We start from the raw sequence: 21,010 nt of genomic DNA, 5'->3' as shown, positions 1-21,010 counted from the left end.
AAAAAAATTAGGAGGGGAAAAATACCCTCTGATCAATAAAACTACTGACCAATGTTACTATTAAAATATTACTTCCCTTCCACTCAATTATCTGGAAATCTGCTTTAAAAAATAGGTATGCATTGAATAAGGATATTTGTGTGAATACAGTCAATGTTTATTTGGATTTAAAAGTTTCAAGAAGACGTGTAAATTGTACAGCTTTCAGGGAGAATTCTTCCATAAAAAATTGGCAGATATGATAAAACTACTTTAAATTTAAAGAATAATGACAGATTCTGCCACGGAAGTCAATTTACAATTACGTGGGGTGTTGTTTCTGTTTTTTTTTTAAGCTGCCATTCAAGCTCAGCTGGGATAAAGACCACATTTTCATACCCTTGTCAGGGATTATTTCTTGGAGTTTTACATCTATTGATTGAGAGGCAGAAGAATACAGGGTTTAAGAGCATGAGCTTTGATCTCAGACTGCCTGGATTGAGTTTAAGCTCTGCCTGTCACTAACTGCGTGGCGTGGCCTTCCATCAGTTACTTAATCTCTCTGTGACTCAGTTCTTATATATAAAATGAGATAACTCTAGTTATGATGGGTTAAAATGAGTTAATGTCTAGGAACTGTTGCTAGCACATTATAGGTATACAGTAAATGTTAGGTGCTCTTATTATTAAGTAATTCATTAATACATCACATATATCTCTCTGAAAGATCTTTTTAATCCACATGCTGTTCTTGGTTAAGGGGATTTCTTCTAATATCAATCTAATGTCTCTGCTCCATTTGTTGAACAGCAGTGTGCAAGTCACATGCCATCTCAGTGTAACTGACTTACCCATATTTGTCAGCCAGTTCCCGAGCTTGCCGTTCATTGACTTCCCTCTGATCTTGTAGGTCTGCCTTGTTGCCAATTAATACTATATCTGGATTTTCACAATAAGCATTTGCTTGCAGTTGGCCTTGAAAAGAAAGCAGATGGAACCAGCAAGTTATTGATAAATAAGTGATGTCAAATGACTGCTCTTATTCCAGATTCCTGATCTAATTGCTTATCTCCAGTTTGGTTGCTTACTAGTTATATTGGCCAAGTTACTTCCTCTTCCCAGTCACAATGTGCTTATCTGTAAAACGGAGATAACACCTTACAAATTTCAGATTATGAAGGGGACTAATAATATATATGAAACACCTGTATCAATACCCAACATTTAGTAAATGTTAGGTGCTTTTATTAAGTAATTTATTAATACGTCATATGTAATCCTTTGGAAGATCTTTTTAATCCATGTGCTGTTCTTGCTTAAGGAGATTTCTTCTAATAATATATATGAAGCACCTCTGTCAATACCAAACATTTAGTAAATGTTAGGTGCTTTTATTATTAAGTAATTCATTAAAACATCACATATATTCCTCTGGAAGATCTTTTCAATCCATGTGCTATTATTGGTTAAGGGGATTTCTTCTAATAATACATAATACACATACATAATAATAAATAAAGGGATTTCTTCTAATAATACAGTATATCTTCTAATAATACATACCAAGTTGCTAGCACATAGTAAGTATTCAGTAAATATGGAATACATCTGGGGAAATGCTCCCTGAGATGGCCATAACTGCTTCACACCATTTGTTCCTCAAATGTAGACGGAGGTAAATAGAACATGATTTTTAAGTGGGTAAATTTGCTTTTTCCTTTAGGAAGTTGTTACCTTTCCTTTCTCTAACCTCCGAAGTGATGATCTATAGTGTGGAACATTTTTTAATCACTACAAATTCATGTAGAAACAATTTTAAGACCAGTAATTTGTTTTTCTCTTTTCTCCAAAAAACACTATGTGTGGGCGGAGTGGGGAGGAGAGAGAGAGAAAGAGGAGGGAGGGAGGGAGGGAGGGAAGGAAGGAAGGGAGGGAGGGAGAGCTGGCGAGGGGAGGGCAGGGCAGGGCAGGGTAGGAAGGGAATGGTAAGAAAAAAAAGGAAAAAAATATAAGAAACCTGTCAAGCTGTGTTTTTGAGGTTACAGAGGCTGCTCTAATGTCTATCATAAGGCATGCTGTGTGCTACCTTGCCAAGACTAGAGGAAGAAGACAAAGAAAGGCTAACCCTGTAACACCAATTACTTGGGTGTTAAAAATTAAAGTGTTATTAGGCATGACAATTAATTATCTTAAATCTCAGCAATATCCTTCTGGAGACATTTAAAAACAAGGGAGACTCTCATCTGCCTTGAAAAAGGATAAACAAACCATTCTCTGAAAGAATTTAATAAGCTTATTATCTCCTTGTCTCCTCGGAATCTAAAGCTACCACCAAAATTTGGGTAATGAAATACAATATCAAATGGAAATAAAGGACAGATCCTAAGATAAACGTTCATTTGGAGAAGCAATTATGAAAGTCAGAATTTGTTTCCCCATTAGTTACAAGGTTATTGAACCCACACTGAGAGTGGTTCTATATAATTATTATATATAATCATGAATTATATACAAAATACATTATCAATTTTGCATAATATGTAGTGGTAAGAAATATATCTATTTTGAGCATCTACTCTGTGCCAGGCACTCACCCAGGTATGGCATATTGCATTGAAATAAAATGGAAAAGTCTGCACTCTCATAAGAGCTTACATTCTAGTGGTAGAAAGCGTCAAAAACACAAGTAAACCAAAAATACATCACATCATGTCAGGTGATGGCTGGGACTGAATGAACTCTAAAGCGTGTTGAGGGGATACAAAGTGATGAGTACTATTTCAGATGGGGTGGTCAGTCAAGAGACAAATAAGGTTTGGGTAAAACTTGAAGTGGGTGTAGAAGTGATATGGTTTGGATCTGTGTCTCACATTGAAATGTAATCCCCAATGTGGGAGATGGGGCCTAGTGGGAGGCAACTGGATCCTGGGGGAGTATCTCTCATGAATGGTCTAGCACCATCCCCTGGTACTGTTCTCATGATAGTGAGTTCTCATGAGGTCTGGTTACTTAGAAGTGTGTGGCACGTCCCCCTTTGCTCACTTTCTGCTCCTGCTATGTCAGATGTGCCTGCTCCCCTGTCACCTTCCCCATGATTGTAAGTTTCCTGAGTCCTCCCCAAAAGCCAAGCAGATGCCAGCAACATGCTTCCCATACAGTCTGCAGAACTGTGAGCCAATTAAACCTCTTTTCTTTATAAATTACCCAGTCTCAGGAATTTCTTTACAGCAATGCAAGAATGAACTAACACAACAAGTAAACCAAAAAATACATAACACATTATCAGGTGATGGCCATGACCTATAAATTGTGTTGAGGGGATACAGAGTGATGAGTACTATTTTAGATGGAGTAGTCAGTCAAGAGATAAATAAAGTTTGGCCAGAACTTGAAGGGAATGAAGAAACTAGCACAGGGCTGTAAATGGGAGAAGAGAAAAAAGATAAAGGGAATGGCACAATTTTCATACTGGGAATAGCATGTGAGGCAGTTTGGCTGAAGGCTAGTGAGCGGGGCCCAAGTAAGAGGGAATTACGGAGGAAGCCCAGACATCATCACAGTGACCTTGTAGGTAAGTGAAGGACTCTGGATTTTATTCCGGGTAAGATGGAAAGTTACAGAAGGACTCTGAGCAGGAAAATAACATGATCTAGTTTTTAAAAAATACAACTCTAGCTACAGATGGCCCAGACAAATCTGGAAATGATAAGAGCAGCCCCATAGGACGACTCAGCTGTCCTGCTACTTGTATATCCTGCTAGGATCAAAATTCTTATTTGTAATAAAAAATACATATGAAATATGCCCTTTATTATGACATCAAGTAAAACATAAAGGAAAATTCCAATACTTCTCTCCTGTGTTTATATATGTCAATATGACTTTAGTAATTGATTAGGCAACATTTCAATTTGTACTATATCAAAGTTTCCACAGGGGCTGGAGATTTGTCTTTACATGGTTTCCTCACATTTGAACCCCTTTTTAAAAGTAAAATTCCCAAGCGAGCTGACTGACTGACACACTGTGCTATGCCTCACCTTATCATCATGCGACTGGTCTGCTCTGGTTTCACACCTAATTAACCCACTAGTGTTTAACACACCTTCAGTGCCAGTGTCCCCTCAGAAAATACTGCCAATTTTCCCTGTGATCTCTCCAGGTCAAATGTAGTCGCTCACTTAGTTTTAAGAAGTCCTTCAAGACTTACTGGAAAAGTGGAATCAATGGCCTTTCAATGACAATAATAAAGGTCTTAAATACAAGTGGTGATAAAGCTACATAGGCTTCCTCTAAAAATATCAATTTTTAGATATTTAGAAAATACAATTCCAAGCTACCTAGGGTGGTCCACATAAAGGCCACCACTTTGAAGGTGACACAGTGGCACAGGCAACACTAAACTCATGACTTTGAAAGTTAATCTGTGGTACCCAATCTGGTTTCATCTTGCAAGACCAACAAGCACTTAGGGTGGCTGGGTCCCAAAGCGGCCAATGCACATTACTCAGTCCCACTTACTCATCCAGTTTCTGACATTTAAGAAGCTCTGTTGACTGGTGAGGTCAAACATTAATAAGAAGCCCATGGCGTCTCTGAAAAATGCAGTGGTGAGACTCCGGAACCTGCCGAGGAAACACAGTGGGTAGTTCTGAAAGTTAGTCCACATATCTTTGACAACAACACAAATAACAGTTTCCCTTTCAGGTATGAATTCTCCATGACTGGCCCTTACGGAATATCTTAGGGAAATGGGAATGTGGGCAGAGAAATTGCTGAAGAACCAAGAGAGAAGATTTGGTTGCAGATTTTTTTTTTTTAAGACCACTTCCTGGCTTTCTGATCTCACAGCACTTAATACACAGTTTGTAACATTCAATCATGGATTTGCTTACACAGCTTCTTGGAATCTTTTTGGCTCGTGGGCATTTTGTGGTCCACATTTAAAATGTAAAGCACTTTAGAGTAGGGACTTTAACCTATACTTTCCATCTTTCTTGTCTGTGCCCAGAAGAAAGCTTGGCACACAGTAGCCTGAAAATGAATGCCTGTGATGATATGAAGGAAACCACAACTTGTTAGCTACAGGAATTGGAATTCTTTCGTAAGGAAGAATATTGATGACAAAACTCTTTTCAAAAAGCACTGTTTGGGGGTAAAACTGAGCTTCAGGTTGGCATCTAGGATTCACGAGGAAAAGGAAGACGATTGGAGGACTGAGTGGGGGTCAGGACAGAAAAGAGACATAGTCATTGGGGAAAGAAGGAAAGAACTCTCATTTCTAATGAGGATTTTAGAGAATTTGCTCTTTCATGTGCAATGCAAAGTTTTTCCCTGCCTGGTCAGCTTTCCATGCCCTCCCCCCCGACCCCAGCCACCACCAACCATCTTCAGTGAAGTTAAAGATGTGCTGAGATTCACTTCAATAAGAGCAATGGGCAAAACCAGAGACCACATATAGGGACCAGAGAAGGTTTTGAATTTGGCAATGGGTTTTTAGAAAGGCACATAACTTTGAACTAGAGATATCGCTTCCTATCCTAAATGTGCTTCTAATTTTTGGTCTCCTATTTTAGCCTTTTTGTAGATCCTTTGTGTTGGTTTCCTCAGAGGTCCCCTCTGACCCCTTGACCCCTCTTACTCTATATACATTGACTGGATAATCTTATCCACTTCCGTGGCTCATTTGTAGCCTGTGTGTTGAGAAGCCCAAAATTAGAGCTCCAGACGTTCCCTGCCTTTCACATTAGATGCCTAATTACTTGTTGGATACTTCCACCTGGTGGAAACTCAGGCATCTCCAACTTCATACATCCAAAACCAAACTGGCCACTCTTCCTAATTTCTTTTTCTGTTTATGACATCACCATCCTTCTGGTTGCCATGATCCCTTCCTCCTTCACCTGGTGTCTACAGTTAACATATATCTTTCGACCTTCTCATTTCTGGCCATCTACTCTGCCACTACTCTACTTCCAAACCCATTCTCTCTCACCTGGACAACTTCAACAGCTTTCTGATTAGGCTTCCCGTGTCCAGTTTTGTTTGGGCCCCTACTCCTATCACCACTCCATTTCTTCCCATAGATTATATCAATGATCTACTAACGACATTTTAATGATTAGACTTCACTCGTAAGGTAATGCACAAACTCCTTACAAAGCTGGCAAGGCTCTGCAGGAAGTGATCTTTGTTCATCTATCCAACTTCATCCCTTTGACTACCCACAGACATGCTGATCTTCTTTTAGTTCTTAGAAAGTTCACTCTGCTCCCCTGGGCTTTCACACATGCTGGTCTTTCTGTGGGTTACTTAGTCTTAGTGCTTCCTTTTCTTCCTACCCCTTCGTTGAGCCTGGATAGCACTCACTCATATATTGTGCATGAGCAAATACATAATGGTATCAGAGGAAATATCACTTCCCGAAGGGGCCTTCCCAACACTGCATGTGGGCTATGGGCTCCTCCTGGTGGGCCTGCCTATGTCTTTGTTTTCCTGTTAGTATCCTAAGGCTCCATTGCAATTGTTTATTCATCCAAATTCTACCCTAGACTGTAAGCTCTAAGGGGAAGGGAGCTGTGTTTCTAACTTGCTATCCATCATATTTTCATGGCTCAGAACCTGGTATTTGCTCACTAAATATTTGTGAAGTTAAACAGTGCAAGTGAAAGAAAGAAAAAGATATACAATTATTAAATATTTTAAATGACTGCAACAGAGAATGATACTTTTCATACCAAAAGATGGGAGAAGAGATATTTTCACTGCTATTTATTTCCAAAGTAGGATTTGTTTGTAGGGCATCATCATGATCTAAAAATGTAGAGCAGAAATACCAAAAAAATTTATTCAATTTTTTCTTGTGGATTTGTTTCTACCATTCCTTGGAAGCCCACAGAGATTATAGTGCTTTGATTGAATAGTTCTCCCTCTTTGGAAACTAGCTGTACCCACAAAATTGTCTCCTACTTGACCATAATTGTGTCATGCCAGGAAAACTGCTCTTTGTTCTCTCCTTAAGTGTCTGTGTCTCATTTGAGAACAAAACTGTGTGTTATTCCCTCTCATTGCCCAGAGCATATGACAAAGTCACTCAAAAACATGCTTGCCATAGTGATCTGTTTGGGGCAAACAATTTCTCCTCCACAGCAGCATGGATAGGACACGCTTGTTCCAGAGCAGTAACAGATATCTTGCTCTATTCTGTCCAGTATCTTTGATATCCCCCATTTCCCCCATGGGGAGACAAGTAATTCATTTCCAGCCTCCCCCACCCATCTCATTCTGTCTATTGAGTCAGCAGGGTGGAGGAACCAGTGAAACCATGTTCCAAAGAGTTACAGAAACCAATGATGAACAGAAATTGAGTTTGCAGGATGGCAGATAAAGAAGGAAATAACTTGCTGAAACACTGAAACTCCCTCTGCTTATGAGATAAGAGAACTGGCTGAAATCGACTGGAACCGATATGGCCGACTGGAATCTGTACAGAATGAGCTTGCTAATGTCACAGCCTGAATTTCTACCACATGTTTCATACTAACTCCCCTTGAATTTCCACACGTGACCCCTGAGATAGAATGCAGAGATAACTGCCCATGTCCAAGGACTTTCCAGCCCTCCCCTTTAGAACCCACCCCTGCCACAACTTTTTCTAATAAAACTACTACTTCAAAAAGCCAGAACAAAAAGACAGATTTGAGCTTGACCCTCCTGTCTCCCTGCAAGTCGATTTGCAATAAAACTTTTCTTTTTCTCAAAATCCAGTGTCATAGTATTGGCTTCTAGCGCATTGAGTGATGAGCCCCTTTTGCTCCAGAACACTAGGATCACAGAAGAAACAGACCGCAAAGCCACATTATCACTCCTCCCCCTCAATGGGAATGAAGTCTGTGCCCTGTATCCTTTAAGGTTCCTTAAGGGCCATGTGTTTTCTCTTCCTTCCCATGATGTGACTTCTATCAATACCCATTATCTTACATGGATTGCACAGCCAGATGTCCTTAGGCACAGGGCTGAGGTGTGAGGCATTGTTTATCTTGTTGCTTAGTTACACCTTATATATACACAGAATGCAAAATTCTCAAGCGATGAATAACCCAAGTGTTCTGAAGGCTGCCCTGAGTATTCCCCATTTCCCCCATACAGCAGCTGCCTTCAGGGGACAGACAGAGAAGGCTGCCATCATGCAAGGCTGACATATCATGTGCGAGGACATATGGGAACCACATTTTCTCATATTACTTCTTCAAAAATGAATTAAAGTGCTCTATAAAACATACATCTTTGTGACAACAAAACTGACATATGAACAGAGATTCTTGTGAGGAATGGCTTCAGAGGAACCAGCAGTGTTGAAGGGTGTGTGTAAATGGAATTCACAGTCAAAAAAGCTAACAGAGAGGGCCCAGCACCTCTCCTGGCGTTTACACTCGCTGAAAGTGAGAACGCTTTGGATGCATTTCAAAGACGGAAGTGTTTACAAGCATAAGCATTCTAAGACATACGATGCAGGATTTGGAGGTATGTGCCTTCTAAATATCCTCTCTGCCAATTTTTTGCCACTTTTAATTTAATCTAATATTGAAAAGCTTCATTAGCTTGGGGTCTTTTGCATTTTGAAATTTTGGATCCTTTTTGTTTTTCCATCTAACAATGGAATAGCACCCCCAGCTCTAAGGAATTAACACTACTGTCTACCGAGTATTAGCTTGGACACTGTACCAGAGACAATGCTGGAAAGCCAGGCAAGATCTCCACACCTGTAAAGATGACAATTTTGTTGGAGTGAGAAGGCCCCAAGTGAATCAGTGAACAACAGTTAAAGATACAAATAGAATGTTCATTTCATGACAAGGTGGCATATAATTATTTAGACCTTAAGGGTGAAATAACTGGTGTCTGCAGTAGTTCAGAGTAAAAGTGGGAGTTTGTTTCAGCTGGGATGTTCAGACAGGCTTCATAGAAGAGAAGAAATATGAGCTGGGCCTGGTACAAGGAGAGGATCAGAAAAAGTGGGAAGGAGTAAAATATTCTAGCTGGAGGGCAATTGTTTAAGATCAAAGTCTGAAAGGACAAAGCCAGTCGCAAGGCATGGGACAAAGAGGCTGTGCTGAAATAACAGAAAGAGACAAGGAAGATCTTAACACCCTTTCTTCAACTCCCTCTTCAAGTAGCACTTATAATGGCGTTAATTTCCCATCTTCATTCAATTAAATTCTGGAGAACCTTTTTTTCCTTCTAAGAAGTGCAAAGACAGTGCATAGCAAGAATCTTCAGAGAGATTTTTGAAAGTCTGATTTTTGAAATTCATACCAACTGCACAGTGCTACTGTGATTAATTAATTACAAATCATTTATTTTTATTTCTGGATACAAATGTCTATTTTGAAACCAGGAGAAGAGTTGAATATTATTTGTTTTTCAAGTTCACATACAGAATTCATTTTAAAGTAAGTTTTTCTAAGCTATGTGTAGCCACAAATAAAGCAATTTACTATTACCGCTCTTGTCCCGCAGTGTCCCAAAGCTGAAGATGCACTTTAAATGCTTTCCCTGAAGATCCATTCGGTCCTTGTGCATTATAAACCTGAAAGATATAACGTTCATTAGTTGAGGTTGCTTTGGATTTTGTCAGCACTCAAATTCTTTGGGTTCACTCAGCATGTTTTTTTCTCAATTACTATAATCAAAGTTCATAGTGCAGAATAAATATTTGCTTTATTTTTTTCCAGAATTATCACATGTACTCTCACTTTTAAATGTCAAGTGCAAGTATGATTTTCAACACAGTTTAGGCATATTGCAAACTTAAATTAGACACCTTCTGTCATTTCCTCATGAGGCAGCAAACATCAGATTTAGGACCCAAGTTCTAGGTTCAAATACAAACTCTTCATTTAACCTCTTTGAGTCTTATTTTCTTATCTCTAAATTGAGACCCATAACCCCTTCCTGATTTACAGAGTTACTTCAAACTGCACACTTCAGTGAAATCACAGATGTTAAAGCATTTTTTTAAAAACAGTAAAGTGCTTTACAAATACCCGAATATCTTTTACTGTGAAACGGACTTTCAAAATGACTTAGCCATGAAATATGCACAGACTTTCTCAATAAGTTGACACAGGACATTTCAAGCCTTTCTTCACTAATCATTTAGTCAAAGGCTCTTTTTAGGTAAGTTTAATTTTTTTAAAAAAATTCTGGCCTTTTTATTGTTTAAGCAAAGCCTAAAAGATGTAATATTTACTCAGTTTCCTTAAGTATAGTTTAGTGAATACGTTTTAAAGGGAAAATTCTGCCAGGACATATACCCAGATACTGGAAAGGAGAGAAGGCAGGAAAACCCTGAATGGGTTGTCAGGGAGTTTGCTAAGCCTACACAACCATGTATTGACTTTCAGATCAGGTCCAGCACATTATAAAAAAACTGTGATTCAACTTCCCAGGCAATGGCTTCCAGTTACCATTTCTTTTGTTTTCTTTCCCAATTCTCAGGGAATGAGTAGATTTGTGACATCAACTGGAAGCCACAGCCATCTTGGCAATCAAGAATACCCAGGGTGGCAGTAAATCTGGCCTAGCTTCTGTGCCTATGCTACACATCTCACATGTCACAATATCCTTATTCCTGTCAATAGCGTCTAGCATAGGAGAAGGAAATGGTTGTGATTCTCACTTAAACTCTCTTATCTTGGAAAACAGCATGATTGGTCTCACATTCTGTTCATAAGAAGCCAGTGATTGATGGCTGAGTCTACACATAAATAAAAATGCAGCAAGGGCTTACAAAGCTCATGTTCCAGATATTTGCCAATCATACTTTTAACTTCTTTCTTAAGAGTGGGGAAATGATCACTTGCTCTTATTGAGGACTTTAACTCAGATCAGAGTTAATGTTTTTAAATTCTAATAATTCAAGTTTTGAAAGATTTCTTAAGAATTTGTAGAAAACACACTATGCAAATCAGTAAAATATTGATTTGGGTTGCCTTGTACACTTTGGGAGACAAGAGAGAGTGCCACTTAATACTTTTCTAGGAAAATGTTATTTATAGTTGAAAAGTAGTAAATAATATTCTAAAATAAATTAAAATGACAGGTTATGAATTTCGTGTGACAAAAGACAGACTCCAATGCAATAAACATAGCTTCTTGATTCTTATTTTATATAGGGGGATGAGTGACAAGGTTAGAAGTACGATTAAAAACTCACCACACGTTTTTCCCGAAAGTCTATTCCTACTGTAGTGATGAATTTGGGATTGAATTTATTATCTGTGTATCTATAAAGAAATGTTGTCTTCCCCACCCCTGAATCCCCGAGGGCCAGGAGTTTGATCAGATAATCATAGTCTCCATCGGTCATAGTGATGGTCTTGGTCGGTCTGTATAGGAGAGGGAAAACAAGTATGTTTTGATTAAAGTTGATTTTCCTTTGCTTTATATCAAAATATGACATAAATTTAATTTTCAGGGCTAAAAAGTTGAATACCTCTATTCTGCCATATTTGAAATTAACTTGATCAAAGCAGCTTTAGGGGTGAAGGCACATCTAATGTTTTACTCAGTACAAATCTTTTTACCTCATATCACCTAATACGGAAAAATATGCAAAATATCAATTGCCACAGTGCATTAGTCTGTTCTCATGCTGCTGTAAAGAACTGCCTGAGACTGGATAGTTTATAAAGGAATGAGGTTTGACTCATAGTTCCACATGGCTGGGGGGGCCTCAAGAAACTTACAATCATTGCAGAAGGAATCTCTTCACAGGGTGGCAAGAGAGAGAATGAGAGCTCAGCAAAGGGGTAAGCCCCTTATAAAACCATCAGATCTTGTGAGAACTCACTATCATGAAAAAACATGAGCAGCATGAGGATAAATGCCCCCAGGATTAAATTACCTCCCACTGGGTCCCTCCCATGAAACATGGGGATTATGGGAACCACAATTCAAGATGACATTTGGGTAGGGACACAGCCAAACCATATAACACAGCAATAGTAGAACTTAAAGTAAAAAGTTATAGACTTGTGTTTTAAAACCAGTGCATTTGGGATTAGGAGGATGGTATTAGGAAGAGGAGAGAGTCACAGGGAACAGAAAACCCAGTCCAAGACGATGCAGATATCCTACAGAGAGACATCACTTATAGACAGATAATGGAATAAAAAAGCAGAGGGATAAGTTTTGCATCTATCCATGCAGGATGAGCCTTCTATATAATCTGTATACAAATTATTCCTTTTTAATTTAAAACATTTAACAACTGACATGACAAGCTTTAATCCTGTACCGGTAACACCGAGAATACCAGGACATGTATTTGAATGACACAATTACCTACTTGGTGAAATCTCCACTCCTGAGTTGAGCAAAATAATTTACTGCTCGGTACAACTTCCTGAATCACGGGCTATATTAATTGAAATGGGTTTGTCATATCTCATGTAAAGGAAGGCCTATGAAGATTTTTCTAGAATGCAAAGGTTTATCTCAGTATTATGTGACAGGGAGGAAGACTTCTCCACCTCTGAAGATCCAGAAAACACTGTATTCTTGAAGCATTCTGGGGTAATCAAAATTAAATTTCAACAACAGCCTATTCTATGGACATGATATGGTTAGGCTTTGTGTCCCCACTCAAATCTCATCTTGAATTGTAATCCCCATAATCCCCACATGTCAAGGGAGAGACCAGGTGGAGGTAATTGAATCATGGGGGTGCTTTCCCCCATGCTGTTCTCATGATAGTCAGTGAGTTCTCATGAGATCTGATGGTTTTATAAGGGGCTCTTCCCCCTTTGCTATCTCTCTCTCTCCGGCTGCCTTGTGAAGAAGGTGCCTAGCTTTCCCTTCACCTTCCACCATGATTGTAAGTTTCCTGAGGACTCCCCAGCCACACTAAACTGTGAGTCAATTAAACCTCTTTCCGTTATAAATTACCTAGTCTTGGATAGTTCTCTATAGCAGTATGAAAATGGACTAATAGAGGACATATCTAAAATCACTAGATAATTCTAATAACGTTTTATGTGTAAAAAAAATTGGTACATGTACATGTACAAAAAATTAAAACAATTTTTTTGTTTTTATATTGTTACTTTAGTCACCAATCAAAACTGAAAACTTTTACGTCTTTGGGTAAATAATAATGAAGAATAGAATGAGGTACTCATCAAATAATCCAGTATCATTATATCATTGGGAATATTTGCATTGCTTTACATTATACTTTATTATGAACGTATGTTTCTTTCATGAATTAATGCTTTTTGAGGTAGGATGTTTTTAAAGCTGCAAATTCATACTTTTGCTCTAAAGCTTTCCTGCCATATAACAACTTTCTTCACTAGTAGAGCTCTCTGGATGGATTTTTGCTGACCATGGATGTTCTCTCAAAAAAAAAAAAATCTAGACAAAGCATAATCATTTCTTAGGAAGAGATCCATAGCACCCATCAAGACCCGTCTTCCTTAATAAAAGGATACACATGTCTCAATTATTGCCATGAAGGATACACATGTCTCAATTATTCCAATACAGACATTGGAAAATGTCTATATTGTGTGACTGCCTAGAATGGACTGGTTTCTCAGATTCTCCAAAAAAAAATTTGTTTTTGGAGAAGACAGGATCTCACTCTGTCATCTAGGCTAAAGTGCAGTGGCGTGATCAGGGCTCACTGCAGCATCGACCTTCCCTGGCTTAGGTGATCCTCCCAACTCAGCCTTCCTGGTAGCTGGGACTACAAACACACACCTCCACACCTGGTTATTTTTGTGTGTATTTTTTGTATAAATGGGGTTTTGCTATGTTGCCCAGGCTGGTTTCAAACTCCTGGGCTCAAGCAATCCACCCATTTCAGCTTCCGAAAGTGCTGGGATTACAGACATGAGCCACCACGCCCAGCCTGGTAAAATATTTTACCAGGACTGTATCACTGAATATGTTGCTGCTCTTATTCTTAGTTGCTGCTCTTAGTCAACACAAATAGATAGCTAGAGAAGTTTTCTGCTGTAGTATGATTTCCCCCCACACTTAAGGTCTGTTATCACCATCACTCTACCTTTTTCCCTCTTCCCCTAAACTTGCTCATGTAAAACTATTTTGGAGGGTGATAATGTTTGTCATTTCACTAGTAGAATTGGATGAAACTGTTAATTTTCAGAAAAAAGAAAGTGCTTAAATTTATTATAAGATATTAGTAACTAAAGCCAAATTCTTCCCTTGGCAAAAGCCTTAATTTTTTGAGCAGAGTTTTTGCAGTGGGGGGTGTGAAATTGAAGACACTGGATTCCGTGGCTCCCAGAAAAAGTGAAAAGAATGGAGTCAATAAGACACATCTACATACTTTAAAATTTTGCTTAAAGCTAACTTTTTTTTTTTTATTTTTTAGCAAATGTGTGTGTATGAATGCGTGACAGTCTCAAGAAACGCTAAGTCATGAGCAAATCTAGTTAAATGTCTTCAATACATAGTGTCAGGCCCAAAGATGAAAATTTTAAAAATGGAAGTTCTAGTCTAGCTTCTGACAAGGTCTGAATTTACTTAAAAGTGAAATAAGGATCTGAGAAAATACAACGTAATTTTGCAAGGTAGAATGATTAATTGATAAATGAGTCAAATCCTGGTTGTGTTTTCAATTCAAACAAAACAGTGTCTTCATGGACTGCAGTGATCCAAGAAGACTGCAGAGGAAGGAAAATTTGCATTTAACCTTATAGCATGGAGGGGAATTAGACATGAGGAGAGGAGATACAGGACCATGGCATGGGAGATTACTTCCCACTTGTAGAATGAGACTATTACCACTTGCCAACTACATGACCTATCATGTTTTCCTGATTGGCAGCCAGACTGTTCTCTGTCTTTTGTACATAAACCTGCCTGGGGCAATACTGGTGCCACCTCCCAGTCAAAGTCTAATCCAGTGTGAACAATCCAGGCTAACACAAATCAATTCCACTGTGGCCCACATTGCCTCTTTTCTATAAGTGAAGGGTGCTGGACACTTCGTGACATTTAACACAAATTCCACCGGAAATGAATGCAAAGCTTGGCACTGTGGAAAAATCTTTATTTTTCCAATAGCCTATTTGACATATTAAGCTAGGTATGAGATAGTTCACTTCTAAGCTCCTTTCAAAAATGAATTTTATTTCTTATTTTTCATATCACTACTCTCCTCTCTCACTCTGTCTATGTCTATCTCTGTCAACACACACACACACACACACACACACACACACATACAGGATTTGGCTCAGCTCCTCTTTTTATTATTATGTGATTTTTTTGAGTCCTAAAATCATATAGCCTCAATATTCTATTGTTGGTTGTTGGCATGGCAAATACAACACCATAAAAAAAAAGCCTTGGCAAATTTTCCTAGAACTGGGCTAAAAAAAATGATGTGGGAAAGATCAAAAGGCTGACAAGTTTAACAGTATTGTTTATTCCTGTACAATGACTGATGGTCTTGCTGGTTCTTGGTTCTGTGGATATAAAAGGGAAGAAAAGGCCAGAAGACTGCAGTGTTTCAGGAAATGCATCTCACTTAGTCCTTATCGTGGTGTCACAAGCTGTACCACAAGAACCAGGAGGACTTTTAGATACAGACAAGCCCTTCATGGGAAGGCAAGGGGCTAAAAAGAGTAGGGAAAAGAACTGAAATGTATCACACCCATGAGGCTCTGTTTAATGAAGAGTCGTAAAGGTAAAAAGGAATTCAAGTAATCAGGTGGTCTAGCCCCTCAGTTTTTGGATGAGAAGTCATATACAGAGAAGGAAAATCCAAGATTATTATTATTATTTGAAATACAAATTGTGTTAGAAACAAAGTAGGAATATTTTTATTTTATATGGAAAGGGAATTTTATCCTGGATATATGCAGAAACAGAATTTCCATAGCTAGAATATCTCAAATGAAGTTGCTCATGGATTCACTCTTCCCCACTCTATCTCTCAGCTCCTGCTATTTTTGTTTAATGTAAGTTCCATTAGCACAGAAACTTGATCTCTTTTGTCTACTGCTGGATCCACAGAGCTCAGCTCAGTGGCTGCCATATAGAAGGAGCTCAATACATATTTGTTGAGTGTATAAATTTATTTAAGCTATCTGCAGCCATGCAAATGTCATGATTAATGAAATTAATCTTATGAGCCATTTGTGAAAGTGGTGTCCATCCGAGTGCAAGGACTTGGATTCTCCCTTCTTATCAATGAGGTAAGTATTTAGATTAAAGACTCACTGTATTGCTTTCCAGGTCTAGCTTCCTGAGTTCATTTTTCTTTTTTCTTTTTTTTTTTTTTAAGGCAGAGTTTCACTCTTGTTGCCCAGGCTGGAGTGCAATGGCGCCATCTCAGCTCACCGCAACCTCCGCCTCCCGAGTTAAAGCCATTCTCCTGTCTCAGCCTCCTGAGTAGCTGGGATTACAGGCATGCACCACCATGCCTGGCTAATTTTGTATTTTTGGTAGAGATGAGGTTTCTCCATTTTGGTCAGGCTTGTCTCGAACTCCCAACCACAGGTGATCCGCCCGCCTCGGCCTCCCAAAGTGCTGGGATTACGGGCATGAGCCACTGTGCCTGGCCCCTGAGCTCATTTTTCTATCTTAAGTTGCACAAGAGTACAAAACCTTCTCAAAATAGAATATATCTTCAGAGGAATAGTTTCAAACAACATGAGAAAAGGCAAAGCACAGAGATACTGCACTTGAAAGTAAAATTTGTGCTAGCAGAGAACACATGAAGCTGTCAGTTGAATAGGTCAGGGCTCAGAGAACTGGGCTCCTCCGTATAAGCATCCATTTGCCATCCAACATACCCTCATCACCACCTCTCACTTGCATGGCATTTTGCATGGCTCTGAGGATATACTCCTTGCTCGCCAGTGGGGAGCTTGGCAAATGCTACAGTTACGTGTTGATGGCTACTCCACATTTGGAATTACCCACACAAACTTTGGTGCTCTTTGCCAGTCTACTGGATAAGTCTCAAGAATGCCTTGACAAGCTATGAACCTGTGACTTTAACGTATTAAATTAACAGAAACCAACTTAATATTTCTTTCTTTTTTTTTTTTTTTTGAGATGGAGTCTTGCTCTGTTGCCCAGGCTGGAGTGCAGTGGCCCAATCAAGGCTCACTGCAGGCTCCGCCTCCCAGGTTCATGCCATTCTCCTGCCTCAGTCTCCCAAGTAGCTGGGACTACAGGTGCCCGCCACCACACCCGGCCAATTTTTTGTATTTTTTAGTAGAGACGGGGTTTCACCGCGTTAGCCAGGATGGTCTCGATCTCCTGACCTCGTGATCCTCCCGCCTCGGCAATTTAGTATTCTTAAGACACTTCGGAAAGCTCAAAATAATAGGCAGATAAGGTATCAGCGATATTTCTTTGCATTCCGTGTACAGAGTTTCAGTAAAATAAAGCTGTCAAGCACAAGATAAGCAGATGTTTAATATTTCCTCATTTATCTTTGTTGGATTGGGTTATGTCAGGCTTTAGTAGGTACATTTTCAGATCTGGAACTCTCACAGCAAGCACTTCACTGTCTGAATGATAGCCTCAGGGTGGTTCCCACTAATTGACTATGAAATATTCGTTCCCGTAACCACATTTATGTCCTGAAGGTTAGAATTAAACTATGGGTGGCTAAAGTACTCTAAGGACCTGCAGACTACCAAGAGAACAGAAGGCACGTTTCTGAGGGAAGGGGAAGTTGCTTTAGTGTATTTTTTTCAGCATTTTGTTCTATTAGGAAGGCAGTTAATTTTTATTTCAACTCTTCTTAAAGACTATTTAGAATTAATTGATGAGTGCCCATATGAAAGGTTTCAGATCAAATTGCAAATATAAATTAACATCAACCAAAAAGGACTTTTTCTCTAAATAACATTTTTCCCTTTGGCTTAGTTTAGTTGCATCTTTTGAAACTATATGAATATTCTTTCACTTTTTATTGTGGAAAATTTCAAACATATACTAAATTTGAGAGAATAGTATAATCAATCACTCAGCTTCTAAATTATCAATATATGGCCATTCTTCTTTCATCTGCCCTATAACTCTCCACCTACCAGATTATTTTGAAGCAAATGTCAGACATCATAATGTTTTTTCATAAATAATTCAATACATATCTGTAGAACAAGATCTCTCAACCTTACCACAGTTGGCATGGTGTATATCCATACAGAAGGTTGTTAAGTTGGCTTTTTAAGAATTAGGTCTGAAATCATGTGTTAATGATGTTTTAACCTATATTTCACTTACAACAAATCAAAGTATGTTTTCATATGTTTAATGGTTTTTCAATTTATTATTTTGAATTTTTTAGATGTACAATCATATCCTTTCTTAATAGAGCTTTGGGTCTTCCTCTCAAATTCTTATGCTTCTATTTGTGTTTTCTTATCCACTTTCACTGGCCAATACCTCTATTATAAAATTAAAGAGTAGCAGTGGGGATTAGACTTCTTTGTTTTTGATTTTAATTGAAAATTTTTTTAGTGTTTTCCCATTAAGCAACATGCTGGCTGCTTTTAACATGAGTAGATATTAAATTTGTCAATTGCACTTTCTTCCTCTATTGAGATGATCTTCTGATTTTTCTCCTTAGCTGGATTTTAATGGATTTCCTTATGTAGAATCATCTTTACATTTCTGAAATAAATTTTACTTGTTCATGATGTATCATTTTTAATGTGCTGTTGGGTTCTGTTTCTTATATTTTATCTAATTTTAAAAATTGGTATTCATAAGTAAAATTTGTCTTGTTTTTGAAACAATCTTTGGTTTTGACCTTTGCATTATATTAACTTCATAGAATGTAAAATGTTTCCATCATTTCTGTGCTCTGAAATAGTTCATGTATTCTTGGGATTATCTGATTTTTAAATGTTAGAAAGAAATTCTATGTAAAACCACGTTGTCCTGGTGATTTTGTCTGGGACTGTTTTCTGAATTATCTTCTGTTTTCTTTGGTAATTGGTCCATTTAATCCTGTTTTTTCTTAGGTCAGTTTTGTAAAGCTGAAATGTTATAGAATATTAACCATTTCATCTAGGAATTCAAATGTACTTATATGGAGTTGTACAAACTATTTTCATATGATTTTTAAAATTCCCTCTGTTTTGATACTTATTTCCTACTTGATATTTCTAATTCTATATATTTGAACCTATTTGTGGAAGGCTTTGGAAAACAAAGCACCAGTGTTATTTCTTCAAGAGTTTATTTTTATTAATAATATAACCTAGGTTATTAATCCTATTTTCTACCAACCATTCACTTTTCTCTTAGAATGTCCTCTTCAGCACTGCTCTATCTTCTAAATTTAATCACACTCACAATTCTGCTGTCCATGAGTTCTTGCACTTCTCCAGTTTTACTCCAGTTTCTATACACCCACTAAAAGACAAGTGCTGTGGAGTCAATTTCTAGTGAACCTTGAAAATCTGGACATGAATTTGCTAAAACCCAAATTTGCTCAAGGAACATTCTTGATGGGAACTCTGACGCTTGTCAATAATGTTTTATAATCAGTGTTGGGAAAGGACTTTTCCATGATCTAAGACATTTTGCCTGAATTGAATGTGTTTTTAAATCACTGTTTACTAGTATTGATACATTCAGATCAATGCTTGTCATGCATTTCCCTGCTACAAATGATTACAACTCAGCAGGACCCAAACCAGCACAAAGCTATTTTGATCCCAGGTGCAGAACAATATTGACAGATACTCCTAATGGATTCCATCTGAGAACAACATGAAAGCAAAGAGCTAGTATTATCCCCAAAGCTCACATATATCCATGGATAGAAAGTGAATCCCTAATTAATATATCCTTTAAAACACTGTTTTGCAGACAAGACCCAAATCTCAGGGTTAGTTAAAACAATTTAGGCTTTTGTCTTCAGATGAGAAAATGATCAGGAGGAACAAAACAGTACTAGACAAATTTGCTGTTTCAGATTCAGAGAAGCCTTTGTGAGGGCTTGTGTTTATGGGCTGTAAGTAATTGAGAAACATTTTTAAATGCTGATAGCCTAAAATACCTCTTAATAAAAACAGAGAGTTTAGTTCGTGACCAGCCTGGCCAACATGGTGAAAGCCCGTCTCTACTAAAAATGCAAAAATTAGCCAGGCGTGGTGGCACACGTCTGTAATCTCAGCTACTTGGGAGTCTGAGGCAGGAGAATCACTTGAACCCGGGAGGCAGAGGAGGTTGCAGTGAGATGAGATCACGCCATTGTACTCCAGCCTGGGCAATAAGACAGAAACTCTGTCTCAAAAAACAAACAAACAAACAACAACAACAACAACGAAACTGAGAGTTTAGAATGTCACATCCTTTTTGGAAACATAAATGATAAATGTGTGCAATGCCAAAGTGTGCCCAAGGTTATGCTGAGGGCTAGGTGTACTAGGCCTTTCTTGCATTGCTATAAAGAAATATCTGAGACTGGGTACTTTATAAAGAAAAAAGGTTTAATTCACTCACGGTTCTGCAGGCTTTACAGGAAGCATGGTGCTGGCATTTGTTTGGCTTCTGGGGAGGCCTCAGGAAGATTACAATCATAGTGGAAGGCAAAAGGGGAGCAGGTACATCATATGGCAAAAGCAGGAGCAAGTGAGATAGCTAAAGTGAGGGGGGAGGTGCCACATACTTTTAAATGACACAGCCAAGGTTCCTGACTGGACCTTAGAAGTAGAACACCACACTTTAGTAGTTCAAGCTGGTGGCCAGAATAAGAATTTAGAGGCATCTCCCCCACTTAGCATCTCTCCCACTTTTATTTTAATAAAATAAGAACTAATATTGTGTGAACACACTCACTATCACAAAGACAGCACCAAGCCATAAGGGAACCAACCCTGTGACCCAAACACCTCCCACCAGACCTCACCTCCAGCATTGGAAAACACATTTCAACATGAGATTTGGATGGGGACAAATCTCCAAACTATATCACTAGGTGTGTGTGCAGTTCCACGGGAAGCCACCAGTTTCTTTGGTA

The 21,010-nt window shown here is 38.4% G+C and overlaps 1 protein-coding gene across 6 annotated transcripts in view; it reads right to left on the bottom strand.

The window, feature by feature from the left end:
- Positions 1-21,010, bottom strand: part of RAB27B (RAB27B, member RAS oncogene family) — a 173,774-nt gene that overhangs the window by 6,560 nt on the left and 146,204 nt on the right. For all 6 annotated transcript variants that reach the window (XM_009434050.5, XM_063795727.1, XM_054671859.2 and 3 more), the window contains 4 exons: positions 11,198-11,369; positions 9,483-9,568; positions 4,501-4,604; positions 831-954 (listed from right to left, as the gene is read on the bottom strand). In XM_009434050.5, coding sequence (XP_009432325.1) covers positions 831-954; positions 4,501-4,604; positions 9,483-9,568; positions 11,198-11,350 — 467 coding nt within the window. In that variant the 5' untranslated portion in view covers positions 11,351-11,369. The remainder of the gene's footprint in view (positions 1-830; positions 955-4,500; positions 4,605-9,482; positions 9,569-11,197; positions 11,370-21,010) is intronic.

The sequence above is a fragment of the Pan troglodytes genome, chromosome 17 (assembly GCF_028858775.2).
Source record: "Pan troglodytes isolate AG18354 chromosome 17, NHGRI_mPanTro3-v2.0_pri, whole genome shotgun sequence".
In the NCBI taxonomy this organism is placed as follows: Eukaryota; Metazoa; Chordata; class Mammalia; order Primates; family Hominidae; genus Pan; species Pan troglodytes.
This window is presented reverse-complemented; position numbering and strand designations above follow the sequence as displayed.